General features: G+C 46.7%; 1 protein-coding gene across 3 annotated transcripts in view; it reads right to left on the reverse strand.

Moving 5' to 3' along the window:
- The window catches only part of Slc7a1 (solute carrier family 7 member 1), a 74,716-nt gene that overhangs the window by 12,279 nt on the left and 38,250 nt on the right, over positions 1-24,187 (reverse strand). For all 3 annotated transcript variants that reach the window (XM_047553074.1, XM_047553075.1, XM_047553076.1), the window contains exons 3-8: positions 12,369-12,752; positions 8,877-9,035; positions 6,216-6,390; positions 2,139-2,260; positions 1,304-1,526; positions 64-203 (exon numbers count right to left, since the gene is read on the reverse strand). In XM_047553074.1, coding sequence (XP_047409030.1) covers positions 64-203; positions 1,304-1,526; positions 2,139-2,260; positions 6,216-6,390; positions 8,877-9,035; positions 12,369-12,738 — 1,189 coding nt within the window. In that variant the 5' untranslated portion in view covers positions 12,739-12,752. The remainder of the gene's footprint in view (positions 1-63; positions 204-1,303; positions 1,527-2,138; positions 2,261-6,215; positions 6,391-8,876; positions 9,036-12,368; positions 12,753-24,187) is intronic.

Here is a 24,187-nt window from a genome sequence, read left to right on the forward strand (position 1 = left end):
CTCCCTGGGGAATAAGAACTCAATTTTAAGACACTAGCATGTGAAGTGAGTTCCCGAGCTTACCAGCAATGGCACCTGACGTCAGTGTGGCGATGATTGGGGTTTTGGTCCTATCGTTGATTTTGGCTAAAAATTTAAACAGCAGTCCATCCTCAGCCATGGCGTAGATAACTCGCGGCATGGGAAACATGGAACCTAGAAGACTAGGCAGAGGAAATGGCAAATAGGTGAGTGAAACAAAAGGAGCTTATCAGGAACAAAGGTGTCATATGCTACCATGCACAATTTACCACAGAGGGGAGGGGAGCTGGTTTTCCTCACCAAGAACTGGCTCCTCTCCACACTGTGTGAAGCCCATATCAACCCCAGGAAAAGCACATACGGCAAGCGTGGGCTAGGGTACAGAATGCGGAACGTCTAAACTAGCTTGTGATCCAGACGTGATCGTTAGGAAAGGAAAGTTTTGTATTTATTTGTGCAATTATTTCTAGCTGAATCAAACAAAATAAAAGCATCACACATTCATGAGGATTTCTCTCAGGCAAATCAATATTTAGCAAATAGATCCTGTTTACGCAGGCTGGCAGGAATTACTCAGGATGAAATGCTTCTCATTATAAGGCACTTACTCCCGTTTTCAAAGTAATCCCTGCTTTATAGGCAAACTAAAGGACAAAATATGGGGATCAAAAAGGGGGCCCTGTCCAAAGTTAGGATCAGGATATAAGTCCCTTGTTAACTAGATCATGTCCAAACATTGGCCTCAGGTTCTTCAAGATGAAAACACAGTACTCTCCCCTGGTTCATGGTCTTGCTATCTGTGGTTGCAGTTATCCATGGTCAACCAGAGGCCAAAAGAATTACATGAGAAATTCCAGAAATAAACAACTGATAAATGTAAAATAATTTTTAATGCATTACATTATTAGCTAGTTAACCTCTTACTGAACCTAAACTATAAATTAAACTTAATCATAGGTACATATGCATTGGAAAAAAGTCATGTATGTATGAGTTTGATATTATCTATGGTTTCAGTCATCCTCTGGGAGTCTTGGAGCATATCCCCATGGATAAGGAGGCACGACTGTATCAACAACATGGACAACTTTTGGGATAATTAAAAACAACAAACGGAAAAAAAAAAATAGATAGTCCAGGTTGGGGTGCTGACTTGAGTTCAAGAGAAAGGGGAATTTTTAGTAGTGACCCCACATGTCATGGCTTCCCGTAGTTTGTGCCAGCCTCCCCCTTCCCTGAAGTGCCAGGCTCCTGTGAGGAACATCCGCAGAAGCCCCCTCACCTGGTGGAAAGTGCGCAAAGGGAGCCGACGGCCACGGCGTACTTAGCGCCCTCCCAGCCCACGTGCTTGAAGGCGTCGGGCAGGGGGCTGTCTATGTCCAGGCAGAAGTAGGGCATCATGAGCGTGAGGGCGGCTGACACCCCGAAGTACGCAATGAAGCAAATCAGGAGGGACGCCACGATGCCCACAGGGATGGCCTTCTGCGGGTTCTTGACTTCTTCACCTGGAATCGGCAAGGACTCAGTCAAGGAGGGTCAGACCCGAGAAGTGACCCACCCAGACCAGAACACCCAAAGCCCTTCAGTTTCAGGGAGCCCACGCAAAACCAAGAACAGCCCCCAACAGCACTCAGCCCCACAGAACGGGCCCTCCCAGCTTCCTACTGTGGAAGGGCAGCCCACAGCGACACACACGGGCTGACCAGCAGCCGCGGGCTGGTATTCTCAGTTTTGTGTTGTGGTTCAGCTAAGGCAGATCTTTGTTTCCTTTGGCCAAGAAAATGTGAAAGGCTAGAGGGAGCTGGGCCTATTCAGTCCACCAGGTGACGCTGCTTCTAATGGCCTCGTTTCTCCCAGAGGATGCAGATACGAAACCCAGCCGCAGCCACACCATTGCTATCCAGTGCTAACCAGCTCTGTTAGTTATGTTCATGAGGCAGTTTCCTGGCAGGCACGGCCACTCGAGGAAGTGATAAAGGGCATGGGGACATCAGCAGGAAGAGCAGCAATTAGAACATTCCAGCAGGAAGGACATGTCATGTGGTGTCGGTCTAGATGGCCCAAGTCCCACCAGTCTGCTGGGGGAACAGGGATCCAGGAGACCCGAGAGGGCGTACCTGTGGTGGCGATGCAGTCAAAGCCCACGAAGGCATAGAAGCAGGTCGCTGCCCCTGACAGGACGCCAGAGAATCCAAAGGGCATGAATCCACCCATATCAACTTTCCCTTCTTTTGTGTCACTAGAAAAAGAGTCAGTTAAAGATTAGGTCACCTGCTGTGCTGTCTGGCATAAGAGTAGAGTATATCTCCTAAAGAAAAGTGACCACAGGCAGTACCCCCAACACTATTAGACCCAGGGGCTTCAGACCCAAGGCCAGGGCCTTCTAACACGGTGGAGAGCAGAATTCCCTGTCTTTCAGAGTCCAGAGCCACAATGGTACATGCTCTCCACCCTTCCAGAAGCATCTTTAATGTACTGACTTTGGTAAAGACAGGCAGTGGGTCCAACGGGAAACAGGAAGACTCTAGCCACTGCGGTTGATCCCACACACTCCTCCCCAGACCCTCAGGAAAAGATCTGAGCAACTAGTCAACTGCACTGTCCCTGTCCCAGGTCCCCTATTTACCAATAGTCTCAAAACAGATATTTCTGGAGACTCAGGTTAAAAAAAGCAAATTGTCTTTGTCAACCACATCATTCCCGAGGTGGCCCTGAACACGAGGTCATGAGCTGCTGAAGTGCCCTGAATAAAAATGAAGGCGTGTCATCCTTGATGATTGCTTTAAACGACCAGGAGGTGGGGCACCTGGGAAGGCTGAGGACTGCATGCCAGGGAGGAGAGACGGGCTCACAGAAGGCAAGGGGCGCCCAAACTCACTTTCGTCATCCAGCTAGATAATAAGAAGAGCGTGTGAGAGAGGGAAGGCAAGGGCCCTGGGTGATGCATGGAGGGAGGAGGCCAAAGAAAAGAAAGCTACTGTTCCCAGGACTGTGATGAGGGGACACCAGGTAACCTCCAAAGCTGATGGATGGAGGGGCAGGTGGATTCCCGGAGCTGTGAGCAGCCATGAACCAGTGCAGCTGGGACCCTGCTGCACCTGCCCCTCAGATCCCACCTGACCCTAGTAAGGCCAGATGCCGGGACACCATCAGCTATGAACAGGAGCAAGGTCCTGGCATTCAAAGACCTGCAGTAACAAAGACAATGTGCAAAACAATAGGTGAAGAAAGGGAGGAGTGAAATGCACCCTTGCACTTGCCTGTATTTATGAAAAGAAAACCTAGGAGCCTACACACACAAAAGTAATGCAAATGACACCCCCTGGGGGTAGGCAGGAGAGTGAGGCAGGGGAAGAGAGGAATGGGAACAAGATTTTCAATGGAAATCTTAACATTAATGATATATGAACTGTGCAATTATTTTACTCAAAAAGTTAAATGTAACATTTAAGTTTGGGTGTTACCAATCCCAGTGGCATAGCAGTAATTATAAAATGGAGCACAGAATCTGCTCTGCAGAGCCTCAAGCCACAGCATTTGGAAGTATTTTTTAAAGCCTCTTCCTCTATCATCGATTATGAAACTGGTACACGCCTGTGAGGCTCAGGTCCGTGCGTCACAAGCACTGCCACCTCGGGTAAACAGACTCGCTGTCAAGGCATGGGGACGAGAGATACTGCCACCCCTGCCGCCTGACAAATGGCAGCTGGTGACAAAGAGAAGCTGAGCCCAGGCCTCAGTGCAGCGTCTGTCCTTGGCAGTCTGGTGACCAGCCTCTCTGCATTCCACTCAGTGGCTCCTGAGAAGGCAGCAGGGATGACAGCTGAGAAGTAGGGGTCTGTGCCCTGGGCAGGGGCCCGCACATGGCCCTTGCCCACAGCCTCAGGGCTGACATTCTCTATCAGGCCTCAGATGTCCTGACGTCTCTCTGCTGCCTGAGATAAACTGTCAGCTGTCCCTGACAGCCACATCCCCCCTTCTTCTACACAGCAAGGGGACCCTTCATTATGTCAGTGGGCCACGTGGCCACTCAGAATCAAGACTGAGCACTTCTCAGATTCTCAACTGTAGGTGCAGTCACGTGACTGTGTTCAAGGAGATCAAAGCAGACATGGTGTGTGCATCTTCTGAGAAAGGCCCCAGTGAGGCGGAGGAGGGAGGTGCTCTTCTTCTTTTCCTTTCTCCTTCCTGCTGGATGGAGTGGGAGGAGCAGCCATTGTGAGCCCTGGGGTGGCCTTGGGAATGTGGGTCACAGATAAAGCCACAAGATGGAAGAACTGGATTCCTGGTCCAAGGAATAGAAGATATTGGTCTGACCGTGTCCAGTGTTGACTGTAGAAAGCTACGTCTTTATCTCAGGAAGTCAATGTGATTATTCCACCTTAACAGACGCCATGCAACAAAACCTCAACAGACGCCCAGGTGGCAAGAACAAATTAGTGTTACTTCATGTTAGCCATTTCCAGGACACTGGGTAAGGCCAGAGGTGGCACAAGTTGGGGCGGCAAGGAGCTATCCAGACAGTAGGGTGACACTCCTATCCCAGACCCAGAGACAAACCAACTTAGACTGAAAGCCTTCCTTACCAGTCACAGAAAGAAAAGGCATCAGAAAATCCCACAGTGTGGCCTCCCAACCTCGCACTCTGAAGCTCCTGAGTCATCATTTGGCTGGGGAAAGCCCTGGTATTTCGAGGGACAAGCAATTTCATGCAAGACTTTACGACCATTGTCAGAGACACAAATCTAAAGCTGGAAATTTTCATAAAATCAAAGAGCCAGCTCTGCTGCAGGCCTGAAGAATTCCACTTCTTAAAGTGGTTGGTCCCTTGCCACCCCGACAGCAGTGTCCCAGGTCTTTAGTCAGAACCGAAGAGCACCACCCAAGACCAGGAGACCAGGGCAACAAACACTGCTCTGTCTCGAAGGCCAGTACAGTTCATCATCTCCAGGGCAACTGCACAAGGACGGCTGATGAAAGTAATACCGTCACCGACACGATCTCTTGATAGAGATAATAAAATTAAATTTCAACTGGCAACCAAGAAACAAGAGGAGCTCTCTGCATTTCATTCCTGACCTGTAAACAGCTCTCAAAGTTTTCAAAGTCTACTATGACAGCACTTCAAAGCATATTTTGAATCGGCTTTACTCCACCTTGAACTAATAAATTTGGTATAAATATGGCTCTGGAATGCTTGGGAATGATATGTTAAACGTCCTCATTTCTCTGTCATAGCGTTCAGAAAAGGAAGGCTGATTTTTATTGGAACTGATAACCACATAATAGCAGCATTAGTGATATTCCACGCATCTAATTCAATACCTCCCTGCTCACGTTCCAGTAGTCAAGCATCGCTGGCTCACTGAACTGCAGGAGGTGGCTGGGCCTCTGACCCTTAACCAATGACCAACTCGGTTTGTGTGAATGCTGAGGTCCCTGGTGGGACACAGTGTTCCTCTGCCTCCCTTGCAGCTAGACGTGACCACCCACTGGACCCTGCCAAAGGAATGCAGACAGAGGGACATGTGTCTTCCCTGTCTGTCCTCCGAAGTCCTGGGCACACTGTCCCCCATCCTCTCTTTTCTCTTCTGAAAAAATAGGGTCATGCTTGTGCCCACAACCTGGCACTGATTAGGCAGGGGAGGAAAACACCCACCTTCAACTCTGGGCATCCTGAGAGGCAAATGTCAGGGTGCTAGGGCCCTCCTGTTCAGGGCTGTGCAGCTCAAGTCAAATGTGAAAGAAAGAGCCCTCTGATAAAAGTCCCACACTGATAATACTATAGGAAGAAGTTTCAAAATAAAGTGGTATCACCAAGGAACTGCAGAGAAAATCTTTTGAATATGAAATCACAGGTTAGTCTTGTAACCAAAAATAAGGGAAAAGATTACCCATAAGAGTCTGACAACCTGAGCTACATACAATATGGAGTTGGGGCACCTTCCTTATCAGGCAATGTTCTATCTTAAACTACTATAAACCTTAGTAGAAACTCCAAACCAAAAACACCCTCAGCTACTTCACTGTAAAAAGCAGCAAAGCAAATCACCTTAACAAGACAAATTCAAATGATACTAGTTTTTAAAGGTACATATTATCTTAAACAATTACTTCCCCAAATAAGTGTGTGTGGGGTTAAATACCAAATACAGAGAACCATCACACGCTGAGAACTAGGAGAAAGGACTCACTTGTTCTGACAGGGATGGCAGGATGCATTCTGGATTTCCTCCGGGGTGCAATGCCAGTTTCGAATGGATCCTTTCACAAATCCTGACACCATTATGAAGCCCAGGACCAGAACATTGACACAAGTGAAAATTTTGTTGACCATGGCTGACTCCTTCACTCCAAGAGTTAAAAGTCCTGAAAAAGGGCACAGAGACAACCCTGAGTGTGTCAACCACACACTGTGTTAAGTCCCCTCAGAGACAGGACAGGGACAAGGTGGCAAACAATGCACATGGTGTTGAGTCTCCAAAGACCTCTGGGAACCTTGGGAAATGGGAATTATCTTTCTAGGGGCAGGGATCTAGATAATCAAATCCATGAAGTGCTTCCCAGATATCCGAGTTGGCTTCCCAGATCCTCTTGGGAATGAAGGACACCCGCCTTGGGACCTGAAAGGGCTACAGAGATCCAGAGCACGACAGTCTACCTTTTATGGAGAGCAGCAGAGGACGAAGAGCGGCACACCTTGTCGCTCCCTCTCTTGGGAAGGACGTACTGGGAAACCATCTGCTCGAGCAGAGTCATGCTCTCCGAGGAGAAGCTGTGCCCAGTTTGTTGGTATGATGAGAGTTTTTCAGATGACGAAGATTATTCAGATGGACTTTGGATGTTAGTCATGTTGGCTGTAACAACTATTTGTGGTTTTGGAACCACTAACACATATGGTTCCTCACTGGACTCTGGATATAAAATCATGTCTAAGCTAGACCGGCTGTAGCTGGTACACTCACATTTTAAAACAAAGCAAAACAAACATAAAACCTTACTAAGTAAAACAAAACAGCACAGGGGCCTCATGACAGCACTGTCTTTGAGGTGTAGGCTCCAGGACCACCTTAAGGACCACCTTAAGGCGATCACACCATTTGTGGACTTCCATGGTGCCACAGTTTGGATCCTAAGTGTCCCCCAAAGCCCTGTGTGGCGAAGCCTTGCTCTCCAAAGCAGCACTAGTGGGAGTAAGTGCAGCCTAGCAGATCTTTAGGTAACTGGGGTCATGCCCCTGAAGGGGATGTTAGCCTAGTCCCTTCCTCTTTCTCTCTTTCACTTTCCAGACAGGAGGGAAGCAGTTTTGCTCAGCCACATGTTCATGATGTCCTGCTCACCACAGGCCCAAAGCAGCAAGGCAAACCACCATGGCCTGAAACCTCTAAAACTGAGCCAAAAGGAAATTTTCTTCTTTCTAAGATGATAATTTTGGGTATATGTTACAGTAACAGGAAGCTGACCAACACACATGGCTAAACTCTGACAGTCATTAGGCGGCCCAGAGTCACTCAATCACCACCAGGACTTGAGACTACTGACCTACCATGGACACCTTTCATACATTTTAAAATAAAAACTGCTGTACATATTAGATTGTAATTAGATGAAATACTGACATTAGAAGAAAATTGTGTAATTAATCACAGGAGGGAGGGGGAAGAGATGTCATCACATGCCAATACAGTTTTCTAGTGTCCCCCTTTCATGTTTATGAAAATGACTCCCGCTGTAGTAGTGCACACTTATTTTCTGATACATGTTTTCCTGCCAACTGGACCAGAAATACTGCTGAGGCCGCCTGTGTGAAATTATTTCAATTACGTGGTGTGTAAAGGAGGGCATGTTGTTTCTAAAACTCATCCAAGATTTTCTACCCCAGATGAGAATCTGTCTGCGTGTTAACCTCATGTTCCATGAAGGAAAACTCCATTGTAGTGGCCGAGATGCCCGTGACTGTCACTAATAAGAAGTTACCATTGACTGTGTCAAGTAGTGCCTGGGATTTTAAAACACCCTAACCACAACTTACTTATTGAAAGGGTGTTTTGGTGGTTGTTAGGTGTGAAACCACCAAGAAGTCTAAATGCCCAATCATACCTTGATGTGACAGACGGAGCTCATTCCTCCGCATTTTCCTGGCAGACAAACAACTACTTTTCTTTCCAAATGGTCACACACTGGGTCAAAAGGATTTCTATTCCTGAGTCACAAAGAAGCTTCAGTGCTAACAAAAATCTCACTCCATGAACAGTTATGTTCAATACCTTAGATTCTTTCTTTTTAACATTTTTCATTAGTGCATAGTGGGATCCATTGTGCCGTATTCATACATGAACATAACATAGTTCAACAGACCTCATTCCCCTCTCCTCCTTTTTCCCAGATCTACTTTTCTACTCTACAGATCTCATTGTTATTATTATTATTATCATTATTATTTTTAAACTAGTACTTTATAATTATATATATGAACAGGACTCATTGTGGTATATTTGCACATGAAAAAGCATAAGACTCTCTTTTGATTAAATGGCATACAACTCAATGGCTATTCAATAGGTCGACCCCGTGTGAATCTATAAGAAGCCCTTAGGACGGGACAAATGAACAGATGTCTCCATGCATTGCCAAAGAAAGAAAAAAATGGTGGCAGGGTGGATAAAAAGACAAAGACGAGAAAAAAAAGAAAGAGGGCTGGGGTGCAGCTCAGTGGTGGAGCACTTGCCAGTCATGTGCAAGGCCCTGGCTTCCATCCCCGGGCAACAAACAAAGAAGAGAAACTTAACAAAAGCCTGTCAAGGAACCTCCCCCCACTGCACCAACCCACTCTCCCTGTCAAGGTGTGGCTTTACCTGTTAAGATGAGAATGATAATCACAGCGAATATGTCCGGGTTTTCGGCCAGCACGCCGGGGGCATTCAGGGCCATGTGCTTCCGTGAGAACTCCCCAATAGGCTTGCCTATCAGCTCGTCAAAGGTCGCACTCCAGGCTCTGGCTACACTTGACGTACCTGCCACAAAGCACGTGTGGTAATTCGAGGACAACAGTTAACAGAGTATGCGTCATCAGGCTCAATGTTCACAGCGCCCATGCAGGGTCACAGGTGGCGTGCTGGGGCCCCACAACAGCAGCCTGACCACAGTGTGTGCTAAGCCAGAACAGAGTCAACCAGCAGCTGGAGTGAAGAGAAAAGTGCAAGAAGGCTTCCAGGGCCTGGAACCCACCATGCACACGACGCTACCTGTTCAGATGTACATATTTACAAATATTTGCCCTGGTTTACAATGGTTGGACTTAACAGTATTTCAACTTTACAGTGGGTGAAAGCAACCTGCTTTCAGCAGAAACTGTACTTTGAAGTTTCAATTTAGATCTTTGCTGGAGCTAGCCATATTTGATAGGGTCCTCTGTCTCAAAGTTGGTCAGCAACAGTGACCACAGCTCTTGGTCAGCCCTGTGATTACAGAGGGACACAGTGAGAGGGCAGAGCACACAGTTGCTAAGCTAGGATGTTAGGAGGATTATGTGCATTTTCAGCTTATGTTATTTCCATATTAATGAAAGGTTTATTAAGATGCAATCCCACCATAAGTCGGGAAGCATCTGTATATACAGTTGAAACACACATGCATACATATATGCATATATGTGTATATAAGTATATACACATGCACATATATATGTATATAAAACAATAAAATTTTTACAAAACAGTAGTTACCCCTTTCAGCTGAGAGGCACTCTGACAACTTTTAATCAATTTTATTTGATTTCATTAAAAAAATAATAAACACTGCTGACAACTTAAGAAATTGACTGCATGATATAGTCCTGGGACACAGCAGGCGATCTGCTTGGGAAGCCCCTTTTGCAGGATCCCCCCTGGCAGTAGAGCTGATTATACCTGCACCCCAAGAACTCCTCTACAAGGACAGTATGGAAGGGGATGACCCCATAACAGAAGCAAGGCCACCACGCACCCCAGGGCTGTGGCAGCACTACTCTGGGTCTGAGTCTGAGCTCTCACCACCTGAGCCAGAGGCCACAGGGTTCCCACTGTGCAGCACCACAGACGAAGCCCCTCCTCTTTACCTCCATGCACCCCCAGCCACAAGGAACACAAGCAGAAGCTGCACCCCAAAGACCAACAGCAGCTGGCTGCTTTCTCTCTGTCTCTCTCGATTATTTAATTCTGAAGACAGTCACTGCTTCTCCAGTGGTGTTTGTCAGGAAATGTCACTAAAATTCCAATATTTGCATATAGTATTTTCCTTTATTTCCAGGGCCTTGCCAGTGACTGGTCTGAATTATCCACAGAATTTTTCCATAGTGATCTGCACAGGATTCAATTTCAGTATTTGGTCTCATGCTAAGTATTCTTCCAACATCTCAGAAACTTAACCACATGTCTTCATCCTCAACAACAACCTACTATGAATTCTGCTCCTGAAGGTCACAACCTAAGTAAAAAGAGATGGTCTCACTGTCTCCCCTGCACTCCTAAAGAGGTTAGATCCCTGCAACTGGGCTTCAGACCTCACCCTGCTGGACACCAGGGACTGCCCTGGGCTTTCTTCCCAGCCCACCCACTTCCCATTTCTGAATCACGGCTTAAAAAAAAAAATCATTGGAAAATTTGCCCTTTCCCAGTAGCTAAAGCTTGGAATAAATCTCCATAATACATGCATGAGCCTTACACAGGCAAACGGCACTTTGACAAAGACTCTTATTTGTTGGTCTAGAAGCAGCACACTTCATGCTCAATGTTTTTGTTTTATGCTCAGGTAAATCTTCTGAAAACATAACAGTCCTTTTAAAATAGCTACATTGCCACTGAGAGACTTCAGTGTAGTGTGAGAGCCACTTGTGGTTACAAGTTTTGATGTTGCACTGAAAAAAAAAGAAAAAAAGAAAAAAAAGAAAAGAAACACCATTGTGAATTTTTAGAACTCAGAAGAGTAAGTTCTGTTGGCTTTCAATAGATACTGCAGCTTCTAGAAAGAAAGAGAAGGTGTCCCTCAAAGGGTCTGAACATTGATCTTTGGCAACTGGCCTGGGCAGTGGTGTCCCTCATGCAGAGACGAGGCCACAAATGTCCCAGAGGGTAGCACCATGTACAGGTTCCCCAAGGAAATGGACACAGACATGAGCCAGGAGTCACAAGACTCCACTTAACACATCTGGTTTTTTGGGCAATATTAAAGAAAACTTGCTTACAAAAAAAAAAGAAAAAAAAGAAAGAAGAACATTTAGTGGCCATCTGTACTTCTACTTTTGTGAAGCGACTGTTCATAGCCTTTGCTTATTCTTCTATTTAGGTGTTTGTTTCTTTTATGCTGATGTGATCGAAATACCAAGATCATAAAGAGAAGTAAAGCATTTTTACCTACCAAACCAAAAAGATTTTGTTTGGTTGCTCTTTTGCTGGGTGGTCATGTTTAATGCTAATGCCCAGGGTGAGCACTGTGAGGAACAGGTTCCCTGGGAGGATGCAGGGTCAGAGGGGACAAATACCTTAAAAACACACAGGTGCATGGAACTAAACATTCTGCTTGTTAGACAGTTTTCAGGAAAATAATCATGACTATATTTAAAGATACCATAATTAACTGTTATAACAACATATATGGAAACAATCTGAACATCCCATAAGGACATCCAATAAAATTGTGCTATGTTTATAAATCTATATAATGGCATGCAACCATCAGCAATATTACCATGAAAATGGCTAACAATGAGAAATATACTATATCTTATTTTATAAAGAGACATATTGTACAAAAATATATACTAAAATCCACAATAGTGTTAGCAATGGTTATACTCCAAATAGTAGTTCTTATGAACTCTTCTGAGACTTGTTCTTCCATTGTATCCCTAATGTCCAGCACAGAAGGTGCACTCAAGAAACACTGTGCTTCCTAAAAGAATAAATGAATGAATGAATGAATGAATAAGAGAAACTGTTTCTCTGGGTTGTCAAGTTAAATAGCTCTACTTTGTGCTTTTCTATATTTCTCCAGTTTTTTTCAATTGGTGATGTATTGAATAATCAGAAAAAATACTCAAAGAAACTAAATTACTTTTTAACTAATTAGAAACACACTATTAGTTCTATGTCTCTCGAGCGAATGGAATGAACTTGGCTTGCCAATCCCCTACCCCCTGGGTGGATCACTACAGCGATGCCCATAGGCAGCTGAACACCCTTCACAAAAGTCAACATGGACAGCCCTGGGCCAGGGAGCTCTTGGGGAGGACGCGACCCTAATCTTCTTTTGGACTGGAGTGGTGCTCAATGGTAGGGGAGGGCTCAAGCTCCAGGCCTGCTGGGACCTACCGATGATGTAGGACAGGATCAAATTCCAGCCAGTGATGAAGGCCCAGAGCTCCCCGACAGTCACGTAGCTGTAGAGGTAGGCCGAACCTGTCTTGGGGACCCGAGCGCCAAACTCGCCATAGCACAGGCCGGCCAGCACAGAGGCCAGCGCGGCGATCAGGAAGGAGATGACGATGGCAGGGCCGGCGTCCTCACGGGCCACGGCTCCGGCCAAGACGTAGACACCAGCGCCCAGCGTGCTGCCCACGCCAAGGGCCACCAGGTCGAAGGTGTTCAAGCAGCGGGACAGCCGGCTCTCCTCCCGGCTGCAGTCCACCACCTTCCGCCGCAGCATCTGGTGACCAAGACGAAGCAGAACTTTGCACCCCATTGTGCTGTTCACGTCTGTCGAGAAAGAAAAGGAATGGAGGTGTCACGTCTACGGGTTTCACACGAACCTTACCTCATGCAAAGATTCCAAGGCCTTTTATAATTATTTCCTGCCAAAATGTTCCAACTCAACATTTCACCACTGGTTGTCAGAATCAAGACTCCTCAAGTCTCGGGGCTCCCCAGCACTTCCACAAGTGCCCCAGAAAGTCAATACACCCAGCTGCCTTTACTCTGAGGTCTCTGGGCTTCCACTTTATTTCCGTTCTTAACTGAGAACTTTCCATGGGCAGCAATTCTGCGGTATTGGAAACACAAATTAACAATATTGTTCCTACCTACAGTAATCATACAAAGAAAAAACGAGATGTTATTTCTAGTATGCTGTCAGGGAAGACAAACCAAACTGTATCTTATTTAATTATTCAAACTCAGAGGTCTTGAATAGTACTGACAATGCTTCTAGATCTTTCCAGGACCCTCTGAGGTCAAGGACCAAGTTTCCACTTTTCAGTTAACACAGAACTGGGTCCAGAGCAGCAAAACCCTGAATTGTTTCAAGTGAGGGCGCTTCCTAGCCATACTACTCCAGGAAGCACCTCCATTGAGGCCAAGGTGTTGGCGTAGTGTGCTGAATGAGCCGCTCCTGGCTACTCGTGAGATGTCACATGTTCACTCACACTGGCTCACGTCATCTGCGGCCATATGGGACATGCTCCATGGGGACCTCAGGAACACATCATGCATCTGTGAACTCACGGCAGCTTTTGACTACTTTCCTGTGATGGGCAGGTGGCCCTCCTTGCCCAGGCAGGCAGGTGCTACCAGTGATGCCTTGGTCCTGTAGGCAGCGGCCACCCTTGGGGATGTGGAGTTTCACCCCCGACTCCTGAAGGGTGGGCTGTGAATAGTGACCTCCTCATACAGTATGGAAAGTGGGGGCAGTTCCTGTGCTTGGAGAACCCAAACAACAGTCTTAGCCAGGCCAGCAAGGTCACCATCGACCCTGTGAAGCCACGCTGAGCATGTGATGTGATGTGAAGGACACTGTACCTCTGCAGTCTGCCTCCCCAAAACCATAAGCCCAGGCAAACCTTGGGGAAATCACCAGACAAATCACCACTGGAAACTCTACTCATAGCTGACAGTACGCCTGAGAACTGTCAAGGTCATCAAAAACAAATCTGTTGGAGCCACTCTGTCAGAACATAAAGAGGTGTGACGACTAAATGCAATGTGGGATCCTGGGATCCTGGAATGGAAAGGGAACCACAGGGGGAAGCTAAGGGAGTCGAATAAGGTATGGACTTCAGTGAAAGTGTCAATGTTGGGTCATCAGTCGTAACTCATGTACCGCCCATGGTCATCACGACACGAGGCTCCCGAGGTGCCACAAGATAAACCATCGATGTTTTTCATCTTCATTAATTGATATTTTATTTTGCTGACCCAACTCAGCTGCAGTCAAGCCATTGGTAAGCAAAGTAGTTTAAACGAAGACCACACATCTGGAAAAGCCCGTGCCTGGCCACCGGAGACACTTCACTGCCCGCCCATGCCTCGCACACTCCCAGGCCTCAGGCTCGGGTTCCCTCAGTGTTGTCCATGTCCCTGGTTGACTCCAGGTCACGGAAGAACCGGGGGTGGTTCTTCCTGCACTTTATCTAACAGTACCAAAGGAAAGGAAAAATATCTCAAGATTTGTGAAGTGTTTAGCTAGACCGGGGAATCCCCTCGCTGCACAGACGAGGAAAAGTAACTCAGAGAGCCAAGTGCCAAACAAGGTCACGGTTCTGAAGGCGCCGGTGGCCCCTGGCTCATCTGGGGTTCCGTTGGCACTGCAGGTTGGGGGGAAATGACATCCTGGTGTGGCAAGATGGGGACAGGTGGGCGAGAAATGGTAGGAAATGAGAGAAGAGCACTGTTTGTGGAACAGCAGCCAAGTGGGAAAACCATAGAACCAGAGTTTGAGAAGGCACGTAGGAGAGGAGAACCAGCAGAGAGGCTGATGGCTCCCTGGTGTAGCAGCGCAATGGTGCCCCTCTGGAAGCACGCAAGAGAAGGTTCTGAGGTGTTCTAGCAAGCTGCCCATGATGCCTGGGAGAAGTGGGTTTTCTAGAGTCAACCAAGCTGCTGGAGGTGCGAGGGAAGAGCAGGAAATACCAAGGCCCTGCCACTGCCGGGATTTACAGAAGATTCTGGAAGGTTCCAGAAGGTTCTAGCCCTCTTGAATTAAGCCCAGGAGCTAATTTCTCCTGGAACTGCTTTTTTCTTTTCATTCTTAGAGGATTTAACTTGGTTTATTCAAGTCAAATTATAAATCACAACAAATTGATCAGTGAACAGTTGTTGGCTGCTGAAGTTCTTTGACAGGGAAGGGACAGCACTGCCACACAACGGCTGTGCTGACAGAGTGCAAAAACTGCTGCAGGGTTGTGGGTGCAGCTCAGGGTAGAGTGCTCGCCTGGCATGTGCAGGCCCTGGTTCAAGGCCCAGCACTGCAAACAACAACAAACAAACAAAACAAGTTGTAAAGCACTTCTCGACATCACTTTTTATAGAAAGGAGAGTATTTTAAGTAAACAGGAGCCCAAAGGGAAGTGGGTGTGTGAAAGCTCCTTATTACTTTCACAGTTGCTAATTTAGCTGATAAATGTGACAGCCAGATGGACTGAGAGACAGTACCTGCCCACTCCCTCCTGTCCCAAATTTCATTTCCTCTTACTAATGGGTAGATTCTAAAAGCCAGATGCAAAGCAGAGACATATCCCTCAACAGGCTCTGCCTTTCTGTCCCTGGGCCCTTTGTGAGGCTGGTCCCCAGTTCTCACTCCTTTCTAGAAAGTAGGCTATCGTCCTAGGCAGGACCAAAACTGTAAGGGGCCCACAGTGGGATTCTTGGTGAGATGCATACCACAGGAACAGAATTCCAAGTCTCCTTAGAACAGAATGTGAACCCTGGGACCTCGTGTTAGAACAAGGTGACCCTCTTGGACACCCATGGATGCAAACCACACAGGCACCCATGTCATCCCCCACCGATGGCCCCTGCCAAGTGAAAGGGCCACTCAAAGAACCAATTTGCTTACCATTGGGCAAACTTAAACTCTACCTTCAAAATGAAGGAGGCAGGTTATTAAATACTATAAATTTGGATACAGATATTGGTTTTTAGACATTGGGTGAAAAGGGAGTTCTTTGGTGAGACAACTGTGACCACATGGGTGCAGTTCACTTCTCTTAAATAGGCAAATGGCGGCTCATTGCCTTCCATCCTGTCCTTGGCACTTGGGAAATGCTCTGTGTATCAGTGAGAGAAGGCACAGCAGGGATCCTGACAGTGGACTAACTTTCCACCACTTCTCCCTTAAGTATTGCTGGCTATCTGGAATGAGGGTGAGCATAATTCCTTTGGAAGGTGAAGAACAAAGACACAGTCTGTTGCAGCATTGAGGGGCAGAGCTGATAATGGGGGAACATAAATGTCTCAAGTTAGCTGTTCATTTCTAATTCCCCGGGCAGGAGAAAATAAGATACTAGCTAACCAAGCTCAGGGGTTATTCTCAGAAGCATCCTTTGTGACTCTTTGGAGGTGTTGCAAAAACCGTTCTCCGACTGGCATTTTCTATCAGCAGTTTGCACACATCACACTTCTATTCGTGCCAGGACTTCAAAGTTAGTTGATCAACCAATAGTGAGGCAAAAAAAACTACCCTCAGTGCCCAAAACAAATCTAACCATGCCAATCTCAGCGGTGTCAGGTGGAGACAGACTTTCTGCGGCTGGGACCCACACAGAGAGCTGACAGCATGCTTTGAAAACATGATCTGGAACCTGCGTCGCCCTTTTTTGTGCGGAGGGATAATTTGTACAACGGTTGACTTGTACTTTTATTTGAGGTTTGGACAAGAATCCTGCAACACCCAGGGTCTCAGGTGCATCTTACTGCCCAGTCACTTATGAAAGAATGCTAGCCTTAGGTGGTATCCTCTTAGAAAAGTAAAGAAAATTTCTTCCTTTCCCAAAGAAAGTCTAACTCCAAATTTTATTCTAGTAATCACTACCTAAAAATAGGAGTGAAATGATCCAATGGGCCAGGATTTCAGGGAGAAAGATTTTCCTGGGCTCTGTTTTAAAGATTTCTGATAAGGTGAGCGGTATCAACAGGGTGATATTTTTTCAGTCTCAAATTTAATCACTGATTCCATCCCTCAAAAGTCCAGCTTAATGGCCTGAGGGAAGGAGGGAGGAAAGGGGTCAGAAGTAGGCTGTAAGAATACATTCCCAAATGCCATCCTTGGAAAAAATCTTAACCCTGAAATCTTCACTAAAAATCTTTACTAGGCCCTTTGAATGGCTCAGGTTCCAAAGAACTAGTTCCCACCAGGCACCTGGTGGGAAACATCCAGAATACAATCTATCATTCCAATGGCAGAGAGAATGTTATCTACATTTGTACTGGGCTGAAGAAACTATGTCTGCCAGGGTGTTGGCATTCCTGGATACCAGGAGTGGGTGGGCACAAAGTCACCAGAGTCATTTCTTCTCCTCTAAAGCAAGAGCAACTGGGCAGCCACACAGCTGGCATGCAGGCAGCTGCCCCAGGGGCATGGAAGGGCTCTGGAGGGTGCATGCAACTTTAACAAGGAGGGGCACAGTGCTTGTGACTGTGTGACCTGAACCAGAGGTGGTCGGAAGGGTCCAAAAAAGGAGCCTTCTGGGAAGCTGGCCACTATGGGGGAGGAGAGGGAGAATGAGAGCAGGGGAAGAAGCCGTGTTGAAGGAAGTGATCTCAAAGCAGGATCCATTTCCCTCCAGATGTCAGGCCACCCAGGTGCCAGAACGTCAATTAAAAATGAAAAATCAGGGTGCAGCTGGGGTGGGTAGACACTGAGGACTAAGACATGGTGGTGGGGAAGGAGAGAAAATGAGGTCCCAGGAAGCAGCAAGCAAGGTCACTACCGCATGGGCAGAAAGAGACAAAGGGAAGAAAAGAGAGTGACCAGTGCCTACGACTATCAAAGGTCATATAAGAATTGAGCCAACAGGGATCGGTTAAGCTCCCTGGGGAATTTAAGCATTCACAAGGTTCAGAGGAAACAAAACAAAGCCAAGTCTTGGAAGCCACTACCAACTTGGGGTGGGTGGGGTTATCAGATAGAAGGATTGGCTGAGCAAGTTTAATATATACCACTGGGAAACTCCATTCACAAAGATCCCATTCATGCACAGCGTACAGAAGATATGAACTGATAAGTCAAGAGCAGTATAATTGGGAAAATCCTGAAGAATATCCTCACATAGGCTGTATAAAATTTAAAATCACCCTGGATGTCACCAAGTGGAAGAAAGAGGAGAAATCCTTTCTGTTGAATAATAGCAAAAAATGTGTATAATATACAGTAAAATATGAAATAGGGGAGCCATTAAAAATGGACCTAAGAACTGCAGGAATGAGCAGCCAGGGCAGGCGGTCCACAGGAGGAGTGTGAGTCCAGACACGCTGCACTCTCCAGAAATCCACGGTTGTAGGTAACGTGACTTCTGGTGCCTGGCAGGGGTGGGCACAGGGAGAATGTGGTATTTGAACAGTACAGTGTGCACTGGTTCTCCAGGCCTCGGTGACTTTAAAGTCCTCAGCCATAATCAGAAAACCCCAGAGCTTCACCTTCCAATGACCTGAATCTTCCTACTGATTAAAAAGGAGCTGACTAAGGAAGGTTCCCTGAGACGGCTTAGGTCTCACAAATGGCAGTGTTTACCGCCCTCCACTCTTGAGTTTCTATAGCAAAACCAAAATGGCAGCAGAGGAGTGTGGCAGGAGGGTCATGGGAACCCGCTGTAGATGTAGCCACAGCCAAAGAATGGCGGGAATCAGTCAGCTAAGGACCAGCTGTTTCTCCCAACACAGGGGAACAAAGGCCACAGGCACAGCCTCACCTCAACCAGAGAAGGAGCAGGGAATCCTTCCTGGCTCCAAGAGTACCATGAGGGACACAAGGACCCCATGCACACCCTGTAAATAACCCCCAGAGTGAGAGCTGATGACACTGGACACATGAATAACAGAGCCAGTCAAGCTTTAAAGGGTGAATCTGTGGCTAAAATGGTATGTTGTCTGAAAACCATTCTCAGCAGCTATAATGTCACTGCCACACACCAGGTCAACAAGCACAGTACCCAGTGGGTGCATTTGGGGTGTGCCTGGGGGTGGATGATACCCACGTAGTGGCTGAGATGAGTTTTCAGATTATAGGGATTTTCCGTTTTGTCTTTTTCTCCTTTTCTATCTTCCCCATGTTGTCTACAATGATATGTTACCTTTAAAGTCAAAAAACAGTAATAATGAAGAACAGCTAACATCATGGGGCACCAGCCAAATGAGAGATTTTTACACAATGTATTTTATTTAATCTGCCTGCCACATCATCAAATAAGCAATACCTTGTACCCTAGAGACAAGGCCTAGGCTTGAACACAGCTCAGTAATTCTCAGCCCTGCATTACGACCTACTGGGAAGATTCTATAAAACAGCGATGCCAGGCTCCCCCAAAGATCAAACAGCTTCAGTGTTGCTCCCCCATGAAACCCGCCTGGGGGCAGACAGCAAGTGACAGGTGCAACCGAGATCACCTTCCTCCTTCCAGAGCCTGGAACTGCTTTGGATCAATAGGTGCTGAGGGACAGCATGGCTGGGTGGGGAGAGGGAGTGTGAGGAAGAAGTGGGGACGGACAGCACTGTGGCCAGGTGGAGGGGACCACACCTGCCTCATGGGGCTGAGCCCCTCACACCCACTGACTCTATGCAGTGGACTCGACTCCAGGGCAAAGGCCACATTCCAGTCCCACAGCACCTAGTGGGCACCAGATGGTATTTATAGGAGTGTGATGTGTGCAGTGCCCATAATGGGCTCTCAGTGACTGTCCACTGATTTACCTCAAACTCAAGAAACTAAGACGACAACGCAGACATTTGTCTTAGGAAGTCATCCACAACCTGGGAGGGTCTACCAAGGGAGAGTGTAGTAGCCTAATACGCAATAGTCTGATTGGCCAAGACGTAAGTTTCTGCTCCTATAAATGAATGCAAATGTACAAAGAGGCTAGTTAGCTTAAACGCTAACGCAGGCCTTGACCTAGTTCTCAAGCACTGTTCACAGGTAGCTTCTCTCGTGAGCTGAGCTCTCTCTCCACCCTCAGTACCCACACGTGACCGTCGTTCCTGCTCTACTGTGGGGACCAGCTGCAATCCCTGCCACTCCTCCTGCCCTGAGTTTCTGTAAGGCCCAAATTCATTGACTTAAACAAGTTACAGTACTCATGGCCTCAGTTTCCCCATCTGTAAAATAGGGATGGTACTTTCATACTATTGCAGGGTGCTCAGGAGGATCACGAGAGTGCATTAGGAAACACCCTGAAAGGCAAAATTTGCTGTCATTCAAAGGCTAAGAATTATTATTTTCACCACATTAGTTCCTCACAATAACTTTTTTCCTTTAAATCTCAATTACAATTTGAGGTCCACTGTCTCTGGGCCAGAGAAGCAGAGCCAGGCCATACGGCGGGCTCTGGTCCGCGTCGCTGGGGTCTTCATTCATCCAGGCCTGGCCACAGGCACTGCTAACTCCACCTACTTCATGCACTTGAGCCCTTCCAAGGCTGTTTACCCAAGTCAGAGAATGACAAGAAAAACGAGAAGCCGGAAGAATTATTAAGTGTGTTTCACAAACACTGGATAAACCCGAGCCGTTTCCTCCCTGAGCCAAGGGGATGTGAGCGAAGGGCACTGACGCCTCTGGATGCCGTTTCCCACCGTCCCTTGGGAGCCGCCTGGTGCTGCGCAGAAATGCACGACAACAGCAGCTTCTCCCAGGAACACAGAGCTTCTGTGCCACGTGCCTTCCAATCGCACTCACTTTGGTGGCATGCAAACGCCAATCCGCACTCTGCTGGGTGGGGCACAGGAAGGTACCCATGCCTCCCAAGTTCCGTGCTGATTAACTAGAATCAATCAGAGCCTGGGTCTGAGGAGTGGAGGCGTCCATAAAACCAGCTTCACGTCAACCTCCAGCGCTTAATTAAGAGTCATGCCAGATACACTTGCTACTTCCTCTAACAGTCCGTGAGGTCAATGAAGCAGCTAAGTTAGGCCTCCTGTGAGAATAAGAGGGTGGAGTTGAGGTGGCAGACCATATGCCCTCTGTCATTTAAGTCATCAGCAGTGGGAGGAACTGGGCCTACATCATGATTCCAGAAGCCGTCACCTATGACAGGTGCCAAATTGACTCGACTTCTTTGTTTTGTGGGGTGGGGTGGGCAGTGCTGAAATCAAACTGGGGCCGGAGCATGCTAAGCATGTGCTGTACTCCTGAGCTCGTCCCCTACCCCGCTAATTTTCTTATAAGAGACAGCCTGGCTAGTTGCCCAGGTTGGCCGCTACTCGTGATCCTCCTGCCTCAGCCTCCTGAGCAGCTGGGACAACAGGGGTACACCACTGCACCTGGCTTTGCCTCAACTTTGACCAAGCTTTCCCTCTGCTGCCTGACCATTTTTCCTTTTTTGTTACTCTATCTGAAATTCTATGGATACAAGACTGACTTGAGTCAGGTGACATCCTCTTAACTGCCAACATCCCTGTAAAATTAAGTTGCTTACTATTCACACAGTAGGATGAGTCAGCATAACCCACCTACTCCCTCCAGCTGCTGGACAAGACCCGCTGGCTTTGAAGCAGTTTGCGGTAAAAGATGGATGATGTTGGCTGTAGAACCCACCCAGGGATGTGGCAGGAAGTCCTAGAAGGCACAAAGGTAGCAGGAACAGTAGAGGCGTGGAAAAGGTGGAAGAAAGAGCTAGAGGAGGCAGGTGGATTCAATGTTATGTTGGACATACTGTGTCTCTGATGAAAGTGGAAGAAGTATCAAGACGGCACATTAGCATCCCCTAAAATAATGAAGGTAAACAAAGAACTGTCTAGGGGGAATGGGGATTCAGACAGTTGTCACTGGGAGAAGATTACAAGTGGTTTTTATTTCCTGCACTTTGACACAGTTGTTTTCTGTAATGAATGTACAGTGGTTCTGAATTAAGGAAAGGAAATCCCTCTAATGAAATCAAAAAGTTGGGGAGAAAGGAAGGCACCAGGGTCCAAAGACAAGTCAAAGCCATCTCAAGATTCTGACTTGCTGTGGGCATAGCTCAGTGGCAGAGCACTTGCCTAGCATGCACCAGGAAAAAAAAAAAAAAAAGCCTCTCTAGGAGGTATTGATAATAAGTAACACGGAATTTTATTATTATGGTTTTCTCTACATTTGTATAGGACTGAAAATTTCCAAAATTAAATGCAAAAAAATAAATTCACTGTGGGCAACCCAGAAAGTCCTGAGGATACCCTACTATCTACACCCCACCCTACCCCGTGCCCCCAATGCCAAAACAGCCCCAAATATTGTAAGCCACCATTGCATATTAATTTGAGTTAAATAGTCTTGAATATAGGATCAGGTTGAACCATATAAAATTATTAATATTCAATCATTTTTTATTGCCTGTAGAAAAACAGCCAACAGTCAAGGATCTCTAATCAGCAGACCTGATTAGCTCTTCCTAGCTGTGCTTCTAGCCGTTTTCTCTGAGTCTATGTAAATGCCAGGATGTAAATGGCCAATGAGAGAAAGAGACACAGAGAGAGAGAGAGAGAGAGAGAGAAACTGTTAAGCACACATTTTTGTACTTAACACTGAGGGACATGAATGAATTCTTTGGTTCTCCTCCTACCACCTAAGTGGGGAGATACAGCACACACTGTGGCCACAGGTGGCACATTGGACAGTAGACAAGTGGGCCACTGTGCTGGTCAGTGGTCAGTGGCCAGTGGCCAGTGAGGAGCAGGAGGAAGGTGGCCAGTGAGGAGCAGGAGGAAGGGGCAGAACGATCCCTTAGAGAAATCTTGCACAGCCAGCTGAGGGACTTGTACCTCTACCTAGAGGTAAAAAAAATTTTTCAAAGATTTATCCTTTGTGTGTGTGTGTGTGTGTGTGTGTGTGTGTGTGTGTGTGTGTGTGTATGCCTTGCACATGGTAGGCAAGTGTTCTATCTCTGAGCTACAACCTCAGCCCTAGACGTAAAAATTTTAATCAAAGAAGAGCATCAACAAAATAATATTGTGGGAGGATTCTTCTGGTATTGTCATGAAAAACACTAGAAGGAAAAACTGAGCCCAGGACTTTCAGTTTCTTGAACTCTATATACAACTTTCCAGTTTCTTGAGCTCCTATATACAAGGAGAGCCTTCTCTGGTAACAGATCAATACGTTCGCCTCTGGGGGTGATATTCTAATCCAACTAATAAAGTACCTTTGCACAAGCAAATGCCAAGACCTTTTACATTTACCTGCCATTTGTTCCAGGTTCCCCCCTCCTGCAAACAGTCCTGGATACACATATAACACACACGCCCCTGGTTACCATGGAAATTATCTACGAGGTATATGTCATGCACAAATAATCCTTAAACAGGAAATGCCACATTTTATGGTAGGTCTTTCTGTTCTATTCACAACTGTACCTCACTGGTGGCAAAATCTCAGACACTTGCTGCAGAAGGAAAGCATTTCTAATCTGAAAGAAACATGAAAGCCTCCTGGCTCAGTTCACCTCCTGGCCTATCTTTAGTCCTCAACTACCACCTGCTGTCCTTTCCCAGTCACGAGGTTTCCTCTTTGTGTAACATACTTAGAGCACACGTCCGAGTAGCAGTAACAGAACAGCTTCCAGTAGGAAAAAGAAGGGAGTCTGATGTGCCTGAAACTCCTTTGAGATATCAGGATGTAAATGATCAATGAGTCAAAGGTCTTCAAATATCAGAATGTCTGATGAAAGATCAAAAACCAGGAAACACCAGAGAACCAGGTGGAGCCAGAAATGGACAAGGCATCCCAAATGCAAAGGGGCTTTCATCATGTGACATGGGCCATATTTTATCATAGATCATGGGCTGTGCCACCTGCATTGTTTCTATGGAAGGCTCTGGGGCAGTACCCTAGCCACAGATGTCACTGCAAAATGCTACTCAAACTTGAGCCTGGAGACTCTCAATATTCAACCTAATGTTCCAGACAGTGAATAACTTCACTCTCTGCATTTTAGAGAAGGAGAAGAGCATGCACAAATGACTGCACTATTTTTTGAGGCTTTTTTGGTTTTGCCATTATGGTGCTAAGATCGAACCCAGAGCCTTGAGCACACTAACACCAAGCTCTTCTACTGAGCTACACCCTTTAAAAGGAATTCTTAAAAAGCTGAAAACAGACATTCCAACTTATGCCTTAAGTGATAACCTTTATAGTCCCCACTGCTGCAGAAAGACCTACTGGGAAGATATCTTGCCTGCTACAAGTTCATTGATGAGCAAGTCACTGTACACCCAGGACCACATTTTCCTACACAAT

This window comes from Sciurus carolinensis, chromosome 5, assembly GCF_902686445.1.
Source record: "Sciurus carolinensis chromosome 5, mSciCar1.2, whole genome shotgun sequence".
In the NCBI taxonomy this organism is placed as follows: Eukaryota; Metazoa; Chordata; class Mammalia; order Rodentia; family Sciuridae; genus Sciurus; species Sciurus carolinensis.